Here is an 18,473-nt window from a genome sequence, read left to right on the forward strand (position 1 = left end):
ATATGCAAACAAACACACAGCACAGTTACTTAGTTTCTGCATAATTTTCACAGACAGTTGGTATTGCTTGATCATTCAGAAAGAGTTTATCTGAAAATCCTGCATTGTACTGACCCAGATTAGAAAAGCAATCGAGCAAAAAATGGCTAGCACACACTGCCAGTGTTTTGCCAATTTCAACGGAAATGTTGCCATCAAAAATAAAATGTATCCACTCAGCTCTGCTCTCTTGGGAGACGATCTGTGCTGCTTAGTACATCCAAGAACAGAGCATTTTCCGTGCAAAGACGTTATGCTAGCTAGCGGGGTCCCCGAACGTGACGTAGAGTGACACGGGAGATTTAAACGACTTGCAGGGACTGACTTTTTTTCGAATGTTTTTATTTCGGCTGATCACAACAAAATGACTTGGATTGTTTCACTTCATACGTTGTGTGTTAGTTGGCCCATCAGAGACTCAAATGTACATGCAAAAACAATGAAAAAGTTAGTTTTGCAAACGTGGAACACACGTTTAAACACTTGGCATCATACCACATCAAAAGAGCATGCTGGATGACAACCTTACAGATAGTGTGTCGGAAAGCGATGCGTTCAGAGTTTGGCTCGAAGAAAGGTAAAGGCACATGACTGATGGTCGCTCAGTTTGATGCAGGGTGTAGCGCGCCTGCGCTCCCGTTGAAACAGTGAAGGTAGACTGTTAGCGAACGTTAATATTCGTGGAGGTTCGGAGTTCAATTTCAGCGCTGCTTGTTGTACAGTAACTGAAATGGTTTAAAAGTTTAAAAGTTGCCAATGTCTCCTTCAAATCCTCTGCTCTTGGCAGAGGTGGATCGTTTGAAGAGTTTCTAAGACCCAGGCATCGACTACACAGAGATCTTAACTAGCAGATAGCGGCTCAGCAAATCCACGGATACAGATTGATTTTCATCAATCAGGCATGAAGCTTGGATCCTGGGTTACAGAGAGAAATGTGAGGGAGACTTGAGTGAAACATTGAGAGAGAGAGAATCTATCCTGTCCCCACTTAAAAAGGGAAGGAGACTGAGGTGTGTCCTGCTTGCATAGACGGCACCCATTGGTCACTCACCCAAGGGTCTGTGGGCGAGCTTTGACCCCGTCTCACTTGGGATCATAAAAGAGTAGCCAAGATTCTCTTGAGTCTGGAATCATCAAATATCCCTGTTATGGTTTATACATATTACATTTCCCCAACATGCGTAATCAACTGATTCATGATTTTAGCTTCAGATTGATTCCAAACATTGCTAGGTTGACGTAGCAGCATAGAACCAGTTATTTACAACACACAATAACACTTGGTTACAAATACAATGCATCAATGCCCATACTTTATTCCTAGGCTTGTTATCATGGTGGTTGCACCACATAGTCGGGAGAAATTAATTGCACTTTATTAAAGAAACAAGACAAAGAATGTTCATCTTCCATATTGTTTCACTGTGCGAGTCTGCTGGGAGAGATCGTCATCAGAATGTCGCACCCAGGGTTTATTACCTCAGGGGGGAAGGTAGGAGGACCATGGTGAGGAGAGAAAGAGTTAATGGTTTGCAAAATCCCATTTCAAAAGACCAGTCTTGGGTTTTGTCAGTTTCACCGTGAGTTTGACAGGGAACAGTCCAAACGAAATGCGTTCCTCCCTGCGTGACCTCCCATTGATTAGTCACTGGGTAGAGGAGAGCGGGATGTCTTTGGCCTGCAGATCTTTATCAGGTGGGGAGTGTGATCGCCAACATTCCTGTGTCAGTGAGATTACCTCACAGTATGGGCTTCACAGTATGGGCCTCACAGTATGGGCCTCACAGTATGGGCCTCACAGTATGGTGTGTATAATATTTGTCATGTCCATAATCTGCTACATAATTAATTCTCTTTCCAAAGTGTTTGCAGGGTCTCGGAACAAATGACCTGTGTTGATGCAGTGTGCACAAAACGTGTTTTACTTGGTCAATTAAGCAAGCTAGCTCATAGGTTGTTGTTTTTTTTCAGGTAAACTATTACTTATTTTCTTTTTTTTTCTTCACTGCTGTACACATGCTGCTGGGTCTGTGTGTGAGGCAGGGTTTGAAGGACATGATCCTCGTTAGCCTGTCTTTATCTACCAGTAGAATTTACATACAAACACACACATACACACAAACACATGCTTCTAGGATATACCATGCACAAAGGCCCATCTTAAACAGCTGCATTTTGCATGTGATATTAAAGGAGTAGTAAAGACAAAATGCATGTGTCGCCCTGTTTTAAGGTTACTTATGATCATATACAACATACATCAAAACTTTGACCAAACTAGCACTTTTGAGAAAGTCTGATAATTGCTCTACCACCGTTTTGGTCATACAATGGATGTGGATGGGCACCTTGAAAAATCATTCAAAAAACATGTTCATGTACAATGCTCATAGGAAATATACATGTCCAAATATGTTGCACATTAAAGAGTATTTAGACTGAGACAACTCAAACTCGAGAAAGAAAGGCAACTCAAGCCGGTAACAGAAAGAGATTTAACTGAAACTGTGGGTCGGTTACCATGGTAACTCACTCGGTGAAGCTAGCCTGTTAGCTCGCTAGCAGGTTGGTTTCTCCCAAAAAAATAACTGACTGTCTCCCTGTCTCCTACCTCTCGAAACCTCAGACATGCATGCCGCGTCCTTTACTCGCCAACCTAGTAGATAAGGAAGTATAATTATTTTGAGTAGTTTTAAATGCAGACAGGTGTCACCGGGAGAGGATTTCAAGACCACGGCTGGATTTCCTATCATTCCCTGAGGATTATCTAATAGAACGGTACCGTTTTTCCTCACACTCCATTAAATAACATTCTCTGACCTGAACATTAATATTTATATTGCACATTGCCACAGTGCTCTTTCAGTAAATGAATTTCCCTTCTGGGACCAATAAAGTTGTCTAAATCTAAACCAGTAGCCTACAGCAGAGCAAATTATGTGTGTTGCGCTGCATTTCTTAGCAGACAGGAGGCTTTTATATAACATTGGCGATGCAGAACACATTGGGAAAGCCCCTGTAAGGAAGGCGTCCCTGAAATGACTACTGCATACTTTAGTGGTGTTGGTAACACTCCACAATAAGGTACACAAACATTTTTAATTACTGAGTAACTAATGAGGAACCAATGATTAGTTAATGAGTTGTGACTGATTCTTTGAGATTAGTTCATGAGTGAGTAGTTACTGATGGGGACTACTATAGTAGTTACTGAGGAACTAGAGAACAGACTGGGGACTACTATAGTAGCTACCAAGGAACCAATGATTAGTTAATGAGTAGTTACTGATTAACTTTGAGATTAGTTCATGAGTGAGTAGTTACTGATGGGGACTACTATAGTAGCTACTGAGGAACCAATGGTTAGTTAATGAGTAGTTGGAGAGTCAATCCATGACTATATAGTAGATAGGATGGGTTATTAGAGAACAGACTGGGGACTACTATAGTATGGGACTCATTAACTAATCATTGGCTCCTCAGTAGCTACAGTACTATAGTAGTCCCCGTCTATCCTCTAGTTCCTCAGTAACTACTATAGTAGTCCCCAGTCTGTCCTCTAGTTCCTCAGTAGCTACAGTACTATAGTAGTCCCCGTCTATCCTCTAGTTCCTCAGTAACTACTATAGTAGTCCCCAGTCTGTCCTCTAGTTCCTCAGTAACTACTATAGTAGTCCCCAGTCTGTTCTCTAGTTCCTCAGTAACTACTATAGTAGTCCCCAGTCTGTCCTCTAGTTCATCAGTAACTACTATAGTAGTCCCCAGTCTGTCCTCTAGTTCCTCAGTAACTACTATAGTAGTCCCCAGTCTGTCCTCTAGTTCATCAGTACCTACTATAGTAGTCCCCAGTCTGTCCTCTAGTTCCTCAGTACCTACTATAGTAGTCCCCAGTCTGTCCTCTAGTTTTTCAGTAGCTACTATAGTAGTCCCCAGTCTGTCCTCTAGTTCCTCAGTAACTACTATAGTAGTCCCCAGTCTGTCCTCTAGTTCCTCAGTACCTACTATAGTAGTCCCCAGTCTGTCCTCTAGTTTTTCAGTAGCTACTATAGTAGTCCCCAGTCTGTCCTCTAGTTCCTCAGTAGCTACTATAGTAGTCCCCAGTCTGTCCTCTAGTTCCTCAGTAACTACTATAGTAGTCCCCAGTCTGTCCTCTAGTTCCTCAGTACCTACTATAGTAGTCCCCAGTCTGTCCTCTAGTTCCTCAGTAGCTACTATAGTAGTCCCCAGTCTGTCCTCTAGTTCCTTGGTAGCTACTATAGTAGTCCCCAGTCTGTCCTCTAGTTCCTCAGTAGCTACTATAGTAGTCCCCATCAGTAACTACTCACTAACTAACCTCAGAGTTAATCAGTAACTACTCATTAACTAATCATTAGTTAATCAGTTAATCAGTAATGTCACCAACCGGACCAGACAGCCATGACAAAGTGGGAGACACAGACCGAAAAATCATAAATTTAACAATACAATTAGAGGAAATGCAACATTAAGCTTAACCTAGGCCACGCCCTGGCCACGCCCACCTGCTCTCCTGAAACTCAAATACGGACCAGGCAGACAGGCAGGCAGGCAAACCCCCAGCAGACCAGCCAGGGCCATAGCAGTAACTACTCATGAGCTAATTATTGGTTTCTCATTAGTATCAATTATTGGTTTCTCATTACTCAGTAACTACTCATTTGTGTGTACCTTATTGTAAAGTGTTACCGTGGTGTTCACTGGACACGACCCTCTATGACCCAACAAGGAGGAATTCCGCAGGTGACTAATGTTGAAAGCATTCCGTTGAAGAACCTCAGACATGCATGGTGTGTCCTTTCCTCACCAACCCAGTAGATAAGGAAGTGCAATAACTTCTAATAGTTTTAAATGCAGGCAGGTGTCACCGGGAGATGATTTTAAGACCGCAGTTGGATGTCCTATCATTCCCTGAGGATTATCTAATAGAATGTTACTGCTTTTCCTCGCACTCCATTATTTATCTAAGTGAAATCGCTAATATTAGCCGACACATTGCGGCCGTGCTCTTAGTGTATTAGAGCAAATTCTATGTTGCCCTGCGTTTCTTAGCAGACAGGAGTCTTTTATATAACATTGGCGATGCAGAACACATTGGGAAAGCCCCTGTGAGCAGAGCCGTAAGGAAAGTGTCCCTTGCTCTGAAACGGCTACTGCATACTTGTATGTTCCCTGGACATGATCCGCTATGGACCATCAAGGTCCACAGCAGATCATGTCCAGGGAATACAAAAGTATGCAGTAATCAAGGTCCATAGCGGATCACTAATGTTGAAAGCATTCAGTTGAAGAACCTCAGACATGCACGCTGTCTTTTCCTCACCAACCCAGTAGATAATGAAGTGGAATTACTTCGAGTAATTTTAAATGCAGACAGGTGTCACCGGGAGAGGATTTTAAAACCGCGGTTGGATGTCCTATCATTCCCCGAGGATTGTCTAATAGACTTGTTGCTGCTTTTTTCTTAATAACATTCTCTGGCCTGAAATCACTAATAGGCTGTTCCACATTGTGGCTGTGCTCTCACAGTACAACAGAGCAAATTCTGTGTATTGCCCTGCGTTTCTTAGCAGACAGGTGTCTTTTATATAACAATGACGATGCAGAGGACATTGGGAAAGTGTCTGGGTCTCTTGTCTGAAATGGCTACTGCATACTTTAGCGGTGTTCCCTGGACACAAACCTCTATGGACCAACGCAGAGGAATTCCACAGAATAGCAGGTGAATACTGTTGAAAGCATTCCGTTGAAGCATGATGATGCGTAAACAAGTCCAAAAACGTTACCAAGGAATAGTGCAGGTACTGTACAGGTAGATCTGAAAAGTATGAACTTGAGGCAAGATGGCCGGAAGTCACTTTACCCTTGGACTAGTGCGGGAGAGCTCAATGTTTGGGCAGTACTATAGGTGTGAGGGGGTTATTTCTGTGCTGGGCTTGTGGTATTTCTCCAAGCTTTGTTGTCTTGTTTGCTGACTCACTGTTAGAAGAGGAGAGATTTACAGGGATGTTGGTATTTGTGTTCCCTCAGGTGGGATACCCTTCGTCCTGACCGGCGAACTGTTCGAGCAGTCGTACCGACCCGCAGCTTTCATGGTTGCAGGCGTCGTCAACTGGCTGTCCAACTTCGCTGTGGGGCTGCTGTTCCCCTTCATTCAGGTGAGTCTGGCCAGGTTTGGGCCACAGCATCGCTTCTGGCTACAAGCATACACTTCTTCTAGCACTGACCCACGTTAAATAGTAAATGGACTGCACTTATATAGCGCTTTTCCACCTTAGCGGCACTCAAAGCGCTTTACAATGGCCTCTCATTCACCCATTCACACACACATTCACACACCAATGGCGGTAGCTGCCATGCGAGGTGCTAACCTGCTCATTGGGAGCAATTTGGGGTTAGGTGTCTTGCTCAAGGACACTTCGACATGTGGACAGTCGGAGCTGGGATTCGAACCACTGACCCTTCGATCACTGAATGACCCGCTCTACCAACTGAGCTACAGCCGCCCCCGTTAACACAACACAGAGATAAAGCATGCATGTGTGCGGCTTTCAAAATGTACTTTTTGAATACGAATGGGTCAAGAAGGATAGACTATTAGAATCTTAAATTGTTCCGGAACCTGTGAGCCCCACTTTGATCTGTTCCATTACTCCTGATGCCCGATGCGCCTCTGAACTGTCTCTTCTCATCTGTCCTCCTTGACCTCCCACAAATGTTTACTCGGCCAGAGCCAGAGATGCTGTGATGCTCTTTTTCGATTCTGGGAAAGTTAATGGGAAGGAAATTAAATGGGTGTTTTGTCTGTTCTGGAACCAATTGCCAACTCCAGGCAGGAGATGTGCTGTAATGAAAGTCTCAGCAGGCAGTTTAATAATAACCAGGCCAGGTAAAGCCTGGCTTATGTGAGTGGCTGGCTTGTTTCTGTTCAGGACTGGTCGGACAGAAGCTAGTCATGCCACTGAAATAGCTGTGAATTGAAATGACACTAAATAATGCCTGATAAATTAAGATGGGTCTTGTCGGCTGGACACATCAGTTCCAATGCTTCCAATGCTAATCCAGCACAATGAGAGTGGGATAGCCAGTTAGCTCATAGGCTCACAACAACTAGCAGCAGCTTCCATAACATTAATGGTAGCGGTCAGTGACTAAAGCAGTTACACTGATGATAACATAAAGTCATCCCGTGTGGGAGTCTCCCGTGTGAGAGTCCAATGCTCTGACCACTACTCTACTTGTGCAGTGGAGATCGGCGGGTTGGTTTTGGTGTCCTCCTTCCAGTCCCTAGTGTGGGTTGGGGTTAGAATAAGGGTTGGGGTTGGGACAGGATCTGATCTATAAGGCAAGGGGTAAAGGTTGGAGTGAAAGGATGAACATGTGGAGGTTTGGGGTATAGTCCCATAAAGTCATCCCCACTGGGTCTTGAACCCCGGTCTCCCGAGTGGGAGTCCAATGCTCTCACCACTACTCTACTTGTGCAGTGGAGATCGGCAGATTGATTTTGGTGTCCTTCTTGATTTTGGTGTGCTGGGACTATTGCCTCTTGTGGTGCCAACAGAGAAATGCAGGCCAACATTGTCCGGAGTGACGGAGGGAGGGAGTGATAACCGGACAAACGCTTTACTAGGTGCGCTGGCTTACAGCCACGCACAAAAAGAGGTTCAACAAATGTTAAGGGTGGTGTTGAGAAGGAGGGCTGCAGAACGCAGGCACGGTTCTGCAGGTCCGCCGGGGTCCGGAGGGACAATGAGGAGAAAACGGGGTCAATCGAGATACAAAAAAACAATCAGACTAAAATCACTACACGACAAGCAGCGAATGTAGGCTAAACTGGCTAATACTTAACCGTGGTGAATATGGTCATATCCCCCCCCCCTCCCCCCCCCCAAAGCTTCCCATCTGGCTCTCAGAAGTATTTTCAATATTTTGAGATTAAATAATTTTATTAGGAATTTTATTAGGAATTTTATTAGGAATTATGCTCCAAATGTGCTTTTGACAGTGGGTTCTAAAGAATCGGTCATAATGGCCAGCAGCCTAGTCTACACAACCAGATGCAGGAAATGAAGGCAGGCTCACTCACAAAGCTATGCTGGCTTCGCTGGTTGGGAGTAGTGGTAGAATGACTTGTGCAGTAGCTCTATAATTGGACGTTTCATTTCATTTTTCCCATGCCCAGTGACGGTAGGCTACATTTTGCTTTCAAGAGTCCATAGAACGGAAAGGGTTCACAGCGGCTTCTAATCAGACCTTGTCACTGACAAACCAGTTGGAAGAATAAGCACTAAAGCAGGGCCAAAGTCATTTCTGCGGAACAGAGTGGCGACAGCAGGTAGCAAAAGCAATTGCCAGCATGATTAAAAGAAAAAGCTACTGTATAACGAGAAGAGGAATGATGAGGAGAACTTGGAATCTGGGGGAGAGAGGTGGAGATGAGGACGCACGCTACGGAGTCGGTGAGGTGGGGGAATTTACAGGTAGTATGCTGGCCAATGGTTTAATGCTTCTTGCTGTCATTTTGGCATAATTATCACCTTACTGTAAGCCCCACAGCTAAGCAGGTGGGCGCAGTAAGTCCCATTGTTGTGGGCATGATTTGCGCGCGCGTGTGTGTGTGTGCACGGCTGTATCCCAGGACCTCCTGATTTACAAATGAAGTTTAGGTCTTAGGAGTCTGTTCACGCCAGTGTTGGGCAAGGTACTGAAAATTAGCAATTAGTTATTTTCACCAGAAAGTGAAAATATTAAACAATAATATAATTTTTTTAATATAATTTGAAAGTGTGGCCCCCACAGTGTCTGCTGAGATCAATTCTGGCCCTTGGTCAAATGTAGTTGAAGTCCCCTGCCTGTTGAAGGGGGTGAGGGTGCTGAATGGGGGGTTCAGGTGCGGTGATGAGGGATGAGGAGCAGGTGTGTAGCGGAGGTGTGTCATAAGCTGGTTCACTGCAGCCGCGCGCTCCTCTCCTGGCGTAGAGAGCGCCGTGCGTGTCGGGGTTCACAGAGTCCAGCGACTCGGCAGTCGGGGGGGGGGGCGGGGGGGCGAGGGGGAGGGAGGGCGGGAACTCTGGGGAGCCCGAGCACCGGAGATTAGGCTCAGGGTGGGACCTGGTGGGGGCGAGAGAGTACAATGGGTTTTCATCTCACAGCCTGACCCATGAGGTGTGTGTGTGTGTGTGTGTGTGTGTGTGTGTGTGTGTGCATGTGTGTCTGATGCATATATGAACAATAAGTACTTGACCAGTCAAGGTGAGAGTCACAGACACGCAAACACACACACACACACAAACACTAGTCCATTATCTTTATTAAGCTTACCTATGGCACTCTTTCACTATAGGGAGATGCATTAAATATATGAAAAGTGTAATGTTTTGTATATGCGTGTGTTTCTTATGAGACACATTGTGGGTGTGAACGCTGTGCTAGGTGGTAGGATGAGGGAGAAGAGGGGGCTCAAAAAAGCTGGCTGGTTCTTTTTTATGAATATGTTCAGCTACATGCAATGTTTTCTGTTCTATTAAGCCAAATCCTACTGTAACCATAGTCCTAACACTGACCCTAGCCACTAGCAGTCTATAGCCTAACACACAAACCTAGCACATGTATGCGTCTAATATGTAGAGGAAGAGGATCTTAAGACATACCCTTTTAATCTCGATTTTATCATGTAGTTTTACTTGTTTTAAATTAAAAATATATTATTATACTATTTTTTTTTTTTTTTTTCTGTTTCTTACTTTCTCTTCTCTTTTACCAAATACAGTATGATATGTCCTGTTTTATTTTCTTATTTTATCTACTATTTTAAAGCAATACATAGCGTTTTCTTGGGTTTTCTCGGAACTGCGCCCCCACAGGATCTGTGAGTAAGTGCACTGTCGTACTGTTGTAACGTTATCAGATTGTCTTTTTCTTTTTCTGGCTTCGTCCGTGATGCTTCGCTTCGGTTTTCTCACCTCCGCCATGATATCATTGAGCTAAAAAACGCATGATATCCATGGACGCCGGAATAGTTAGCTACTACTGTGTTGTTTAAGCACAAGGTTGCGCGCTTCGACTGAATGCTGCGTCCTGGGGGCGCGAGTTTTAAAAGGTAATAAATGTCAATGTATTATCTTTCTGAGTAGACTGGACGATTCAGCTTACTTTTAGTAAATCTAATTGGAGAATTACAACCAGACATGTTTGTAAAGGTCCAAATATCGCGATGTATTGCTTGTTGCTGTTTTTATTTATTTTGTAAGCACTGTATGTTACATTTGCTTGTATGAGCAGTGCTATATAAATAAAGTAGACTTTGACATTGCTGTTGTATAGTAGTTGCAGCAGTGCCATGCATTCTCACCACAGGGGCTTCGTTCCATCACGGTCTGGGCCACTTCCCAGGGCTGATGGGGCGTCCTGCTGAGTTTAGCCCCCCCCCCCCCCCACAGCCCCAGAACTCCTCCACACACCCCCCCCCCCCACATCCCCAGAACTCCTCCACACCCCCCCCCCCCCCACAGCCCCAGAACTCCTCCACCCCCCCCCCCCCCCCCCCCCCCACAGCCCCAGAACTCCTCCACACCCCCATTACACTGTAAAAGTTCTCCCTAGTTTCCCCTGTGTCAATAATGCCCGCTGCGACGGACCACCGCTTAGAGCCGAGGGGAGAGGGGAGAGGGTTCCCCCGGAGAGGAGGACGAGGGGGGGGACAGGAGGAGGGGGGGGGGGGGGGGGGGCGGCACGGCTTCAATCGACCAGCCTCAATCGACCGGGTTCTCCCCAAAGAGCACGGTCGCGCGAGCGCAGTATCCCTACTCTGTTTCCAGCGCTGTCGGGGGGCTGACCCGAAGAGTGATTCTCTCCCTTTGTGTGATTGTGGGTTCCGTTTCCTGGGGAGACTGTGATTGCGCTGTCAGTCAGGTGTAATCAACCGAGGCCGGGGTCATGTGGAGGTTTGGGAAGTCTATATGAGGTGTAGCAGAAAAGGGAATGAAGGAAGGAAAAAATGAATCGGCCTGCAGGCAAGGAGGCACGCCACAATCAGACGGACACAAATTGGAACAAATTCTCCTTTCTCAGTTTCTTTGAAGAGTCTACTTGAAGTGCATGGCTGCTCGGCCAGTTGGATGCCCGTGCTCAAAAATGAAAAACACTCTCCTGGAACCATGATAAGTATTAGTAGTGACAGAAGAAGTATCTCATAGTCATATTCATCATAGATCCTGTCTGCATGCAAATATGTTATCAATTTAAAATACATGTCTGACAAGTCTGTGGGTCTTATACAGACTGTTTACCTTTTCATTCTGACATTCTACAGTATAGAACTACTGTATACCTACTGTAGGCCTCCAGCCCGAATAGGCCAACCGTAAGTACGTCATGAATTTTAATAACTGCATGAGCAACGTGTGGAAATCCAACCTCCTACCCGTGAAGCTCCACTTCTTCGACGCCACCGTGGACGCCGTTCTCCTGTATGGCTGAGCGCCCGACCCTGAGCCACTCCCCGCAGAGGTCGCTGGACGGACGCTACACCAGAATGCTACGCGCAGCACTGGACATAAGTCCTAACATGCATGTTAGTATTGAAGATCTGTACGGAGAGAGGTCAAGGGTGAGTGGGGAAGATGGCAGCGAGGAGAATGAGGCTGGCTGGACACTGCTACAGTTTTTACAGCTAATAAGCCGGTGTTATGGGAGCCGTCTCCATGGCGCGGGCGCAAGTCGCGAGGACGTCCTACTGAAACATTTGTGGACATAATTAAAATGGACGTGCAAAGATGGGAGGCCTGTCTGTGGGTGGCCGATGATGATGATGATGGTGATGATGGTGATGTGTGCCCCTGATCCTATTGTCTATAGAAAGGATGTCATCCTCTGCCTAAATGTTATGTATGATACCCCATGTTTTCAAGAGGGGGAGGAGGACCATCATGGCCCAGATCTTGGCCTTAACCCTTTCGATACGACCACGTCACCGGCAACATTTTAAAAATATCTAACAAATATTTAATAATATTTAAAAAATATCTAACAAATCTAAAAAATTCCTCACTCCAACACTTGCTGAAAGCTGAGAAACTGCGCTTTCTAGTATTATAGGGAAAATCCAATTAATATTCGAAATGTTGTCACTGTACTTTCAGAGTTAAAAGGGTTAAGGAGAATCATTGAGGAGGTGAAAAAGAACAACCTTACTGCGGTACTTGGTTTTATCAATTTCAAAAAGGAGTCCAAATTTGACTTGATACACAGAGGCGTGATGATGAAGATACTTAAGGCTTACTGTCCCTCCCAGCATACCCTGGGCCATAGGTTGTTGGACTGGAGCGTTGGTACATACCAGACCCGATCAAACGATCGGTTTGTTTTCAGGGTTCCTCGTGTGCATTCTGAACTCGGTAGATCTGCTTTTGTCCCCGATGCTTCTTATACCTGGAATACTCTACAACAGACTCTAAAACTTGAGGTACTTCTTTCAGTCGCAGAGTTTAAATCCTTGGCTCTTGGCATTTGTACTTCGACCTGTAATTGTTTTTACTTATTATTATTATTATTGTACATTGTATTTGTTCTGTTGTTATTTGTGTATTTGTGTGAACTCAACAACACTGTAAATGAGGGAAACCTCAGTGCTTTACGAGTATAAATAAAGGTTTGAAATGAAAATGAATGAAATAGAGACCATAGAGACGGGTACAAGAGCCAAGATGGAGACCCCAGGTGGTAACATGGGGAGTTTAACATCCTGGCCGCAGCGTTGCAAAGGGGCACCCTTGACCCCTTCCTCTTCATCATAGTCCTGGACTACGCACTTAGGAAGGCCATCAGTGGTCTGGACTGGGAACTCACTATTACACCTTTGAGGTCAGGATGACACCCCGCTGTCGTCCTATCGGATCTGGACTACGCGGATGACATCAGCCTGCTCTCTAACCATGTGGAGCTAGCACAGGAGCTCCTGAGCAGAGTGGAGACGATGTGCCAAGGTTGGCCTTCGGCTAAATGTCAGGAAAATTGAAATTATCACCTACAACATCCTCGGAGATGATGTTACATACAGATGAATCATCGCTTTCAGTGTTTATACTGCAAGTTGACCTATAGCTAGCTTCCATATCACCGCATCGGATTTTGAGATATTTCGAGAGATGAAAAATGATATTGTTTTTTTTGTGTGTGGGAGGAATCAATGTGGCATTCAGCTCAAAACGGTCTCCTGCACTCTTTGTGTCTGTCTGTCTCTCCTCTGTCCCCTCTCCTCTGTCCCCTCTCCCTCTGTCCCCTCCCTCTGTCCCCTCTCCTCTGTCCCCTCCCTCTGTCCCCTCTCCTCTGTCCCCTCTCCTCTGTCCCCTCTCCCTCTGTCCTCACCACTGGAATGCATTAGAGACATGTAAGGACCTGCGTGAAATTAATTTACCAAGCAACCATAAAAAAATATCTCTCCTTCACCATACTCACTCACTCACTCACTCACTCACTCACTCACACACTTCTCACCTCATCCTGCCAAGGCCATGATTTACCAAGCAATCAGAAAAAATATCTCTCACTCACACTTCTCACCTCATTCTGCCAAGGTCATGAATCAAACAAACCAAATTGTGTAGAGGTGCAAATGCTGGACATGCTAATACTTCACACACACATCCACACACTGATGGCGGCAGCTGCCATGCGAGGTGCAAGCCTGCTCATCGGGAACAATTTGGGGTTCAGTGTTGCCCAGGGACACTTTTGTGACATGTGGACAGGAGGAGCCGGGATTCGAACCGCCGACCCTACGATCACTGGACGACCGGCTTTACCTCCTGAGCTACAGCCGCCCCACAATATGCGAAGTATGAAAAAGCTTTAGTCCACTCCGTCCACCCCACCTTCCCACACAGAAGGTGTCCACTCCGGGCCTCTGGAGTTATGCCGGGCTTAGACTACGGGATTTTTGGGCCGATTTATCCCCGATTCATCCCTCCCGACATTCGGAGGAGAAATCTGGTCTGGAACGTTGGTCGGGGCCGATGATCGGCCCAGATTATCTTGTAATGTGAGGGGTTTACAGATCCAATCTTATACCTCCCGATCAGCTCGCAGACCCATCGGGGCGGCCCCGATAATATCAAACATGTTTGATATTTAAGATTATTACTTCACGACTTTACAAGTGAGACGGTGAGACCAGTGGTTCGCTGCTCCCTCGGGCACGATAAGATCCTGTAGTGTGTGATGAGCCGCTATTTTCAAATCCTGCCGTGTGTGCTTGTTTAGATGCGCAAGAAGAATATCTGTTAAGATTCTCCTTTTGTGCGTGATGTAACCCGATTTCGAAATTGGTTAGGATTTTAAATATCCTGTAGTGTGAGCCCGGCATTACACAGTGGGGGTCAACATCGCCACAGCCCTGTATGTCAGGCAAGGCAAGTTTATTTATATAGCACATTTCAGCCACAGGGCAATTCAAGGTGCAGGACAAATAGAATACAGGAATAAAAGTAACAGTGCAGTATACTGATAAACATAACTCCTCTTAGAAAGCAGTGTCAAAAAGAAAAGTCTTCAGGTTTGTTTTAAAAGAACCAAGAGTTGCAGCAGACCTGCAGTTTTCTGGAAGTTTGTTCCAGATATGTGGGGCATAAAAACTGAACGCTGCTTCTCCATGTTTTCTTTTAACTCTGGGGACAGAAAGCAGACCTGTGCCAGACGACCTGAGGGGTCTGGATGGTTCATAGCATATGAGCAGATCAGAAATATATTTTGGCCCTAGACCATTCAGTGCTTTATAAACCAACAGCAGTATTTTAAAGTAAATTCTTTGACAGACGGGAAGCCAGTGTAAAGACCTTAGAACTGGTGTGATATGCTCCACTTTCTTAGTCTTAGTGAGGACTCGAGCAGCAGCGTTCTGAATCAGCTGCAGCTGTCTGATCGATTTTTTAGAGAGACCTGTCAGCAATGTGTTAAGAGGTGAAAAGTGAGTAGCCGGCTAAAGTTGCTACTGCACATAACTTACTGTATATTACATTACATTACTGTCATTTAGCTGACGCTTTTATCCAAAGCGATTTACAATAATTCCATTTAACAACCAGTAGGAAAAGCTTATGTACTACTACTTGCCAGAACTCACAAGTGCATCTCCTTTCTAAAACAAGTGACTAAGAGCATAATCTAGTGCTGAAGGCAAAGTGTAAGAATAGCAATATAAAATGCAATAGGTGCTTAAGAGGGAGGATCGTTGTAGTACTTCTTGAAGAGATGAGTTTTGAGCCTGCAATGAAAGATGGGCAGCGACTGCTGTCCTGACCTCAGTGGGCATTTTGTTTCTTTGTTGTTTGTAGCAGAGCGTAGCGGTCGGGAGGGGGTGTAGGGTTTGACCATGGCCTGGAGGTAGGAGTGGGCTGTTCCTTTCATTGCCCTGTAGGCTAGTACCAGAGTTTTAAACTGGATATGAGCCACAACGGGAGCCAGTCTAGAGAACAGAGAAGGGAGGTTGTGTGGGAGAACTTGGGACGGTTGAACACCAGGCGAGCAGCAGCTTTCTGGACAAGTTCCAGGGGTTTAATGGCTGACAACGGGGCCCCAGCAACGAGGGAGTTGCAGTAGTACGGGCGGGAGATGACCAGGGCCTGGATGAGCACCTGCGCCGTTTTGTCAATGAGGAAACATCCTCCTGATGTTGTAGGGCAGGAACGTGGATGAGGATGTGATGTGTGCAGAGAATGACAGTTGGTCATCCAGGGTCACACCCAGGTTCCTCGCAGTCCGGGTCGGCGTCACCACCACTGTGTATTCGATGGAAGCATGCGCACTGCCTGGGGGAAGAACCTGTCAGCTGGGTGTCATCATGTTTTGGCTACTCAGATGTTAAAAAAAATGCTACTGCGGATCAACACAGTGTAGTAGCAGTAGCTAGTGGCACAAATTGGCTATTAATGCAATGCAATCTGGTGTTCTAGATGGTACACCGTATCTTTGCCACAGAGGGACTTTGTTATCCTCAGATAGTAAGTAAGTAAGTAAAACTTTATTTATAGAGCGCTCTTCTCAGCACGAGTGCATTACAGTGGAGAATTAAAATAAACATACAGTTCACATAGTGGTGCTCAAATTATTTCTCAAAATGTTTAATTACTACTGTTATGACTAGGGTTGAGGTTGACTTATTATTTTTCACTGCTATATGTGTTATATGTTATATTTAGGAGATACCCAAAAGCGAAATCCTTCTCTCTCTCTCTCTCTCTCTCAAACACATGCACATTTTTTCCTTCCTTCATCCTCTTTCATTTAGCCTCCCAGATAGCAAGTGGATCCGGGCCATATATGGGCCGGAACTAAGCCACAAGTGCCAGATCTGGCCTGTATATGGCCCTGATCGGATTGCTGTCTGGGCTCCTGCGATCTTGAACATTGTGTATCAAGCATAACAGAGAGACTAATATTTAACTTAGTCATCTCCTCTGATATAAAATATGACAGCGATTACTTGTCATCATCAGATTCTCTCAGACAGCTGTCCCTCAAGAAGTGAACCATAATTTGAAATTTGAAAATGAATGTAGGCATTGGAAAATATCCAAGTTTTAACACCACAGAGTGAATGAAAAGAGGAGCCATTACCAGGTACAGTATGCTCCCATCTTGAGGATAACGCTTGAAAGTGACAGAACTTTTTCCTATGGTTGAAATGGGCAATGAAATGCCTGCTCTTGGGGTGCATCGTAATGCGGTCAGACATTTTGTTTTTTTACATATTTCTAAGCTAAGTCAAAATTTCATTCCACATTCATTTTGGTGACCCCAATTTTTGTAAGAAAGCAATTAAGACATTAATTCACAAAAGGTGTAAAAGTTTGGTCGAGCTTTCTGCCTCTGAAGGACAATTCGGTGGATCCTTCACAGGTGTCCAACAAATTAGATATTAACTTCAGGTATTCGACCGTGTCCTTTTGAGGCAGAAAGCTGATAAGGGACTTTTCTGCCAACATAAGCAGTAAACTAGAGCTTGACACTTTTTTTCTCAGCACCTTTTGTGCCGTCTCACCTTGAAACTACTGTATGGAACTATTTAATGCGTGTGATTTGCTTTCAAGCCCAAAAAGATGGGGTCTCACAAAATGTCAGTGTAATTAAATTGTGTCTTAGCTTAGGAAAATCTTTTAGCCGGGTTGTTAATTTTAGGCAGATTCTGGAACAGTTATCCATTTGTGTTTCTCCTTATCAGATCCAGACACATTCACTTTGCAGAACTCACATTTTAAATTGACCCTGCTCTTGTTCGTTACTAAGGAGACGTGGATCGAGAATTGTGGCTTTGTGGCCGGTATGAAGAACTGCTGAGTCACATTTGAAAAACACAAGTTGTGTTGCACAGATTCAAAGCAAATTCTGTACCTCAATTAAATAAGCAGCATGCTATCCCCCAAATTATAGTTTAAGTCTATAGTTTGAGTTTAATTTGGCTTGAACTTTCACCTACAGTATGCTGCAGCCAAAAACACAGCATTCACATAAAATACAGATAATACTAATGTGTTAGTACTGTACATACAAGTGCCCTAGTGCATTCATACAAACATAATCAATCAAATCAAACTTTTGCATTTCATACCCAGGGTGCAGGAGACAGTGGAGAGATTAATAGTCAAGGCAAGTTTATTTATATAGCACATTTCATCCACAGGGCAATTCAAGGTGCTTTACATGAGACATTAAAAGCATTAAAACAAAATGCAAGACATTATAGACATTTAAAACAAAAAGCAGGACAAATAGAGGATAGGTCCAGAAGGACGAGGATAGAGAGCTCTTTGGAGTCAGCATTAGTTCTAAGGTAATTTACAACTTTGACTAATGCAGTCTCTGTGCTATGATGGGTGTGAAAATCGGACTGGAGAAGGTACAGCTTGTAGCTAGGAAATCATTTATAAGTTTGAAAACAATCTTTTCCAGAATTTAACTCAAAAAGGGAAGGTTGGAGATTGACAGCCTAAGAGTTCAAATACAATGCGAAGATACCCCTGTAAGGACAATACTGTACATATCCTCATCCCCCCTGGTCTTGTCACTACTTAATATGCCGCTATTTAAAAGTTTTACTTAAAAGGTTTACTGACAAAGGGATTAATGAATACTTAAACAGTATCTATTTAGTCTGCAGCAAGGAACCCTGATCCTCCTCCCAGAGGGCTGTACTGTAGCTGGTACTCAAGAGTGCAGAGCGTGTGTGTGTGTGTGTGTGTGTGTGTGTGTGTGTGTGTGTGTGTGTGTGTGCATGTGTGTTTTCTTGTATGCAAACACTACCCCAGAATCTCAGTGATAATAAGGCAGGATGGGAGCAGACAGTCAGCCAATGGCACCAGGGACCTTTGTTCATGGAGGTGGGGCTTGCACCAGCGTTATCTCCCCCGCTAGCAACAAGGATGATT

The 18,473-nt window shown here is 44.8% G+C and overlaps 1 protein-coding gene across 4 annotated transcripts in view; it reads left to right on the top strand.

The window, feature by feature from the left end:
• slc2a9l2 (solute carrier family 2 member 9, like 2) overlaps window positions 1-18,473 on the top strand; it is a 151,220-nt gene that overhangs the window by 123,013 nt on the left and 9,734 nt on the right. For all 4 annotated transcript variants that reach the window (XM_084445624.1, XM_084445627.1, XM_084445626.1 and 1 more), the window contains one exon: window positions 6,085-6,212. In XM_084445624.1, the coding sequence (XP_084301750.1) occupies window positions 6,085-6,212 (128 nt within the window). The remainder of the gene's footprint in view (window positions 1-6,084; window positions 6,213-18,473) is intronic.

This window comes from Borostomias antarcticus (genome assembly GCF_949987555.1).
Source record: "Borostomias antarcticus genome assembly, chromosome: 11".
In the NCBI taxonomy this organism is placed as follows: domain Eukaryota; kingdom Metazoa; phylum Chordata; class Actinopteri; order Stomiiformes; family Stomiidae; genus Borostomias; species Borostomias antarcticus.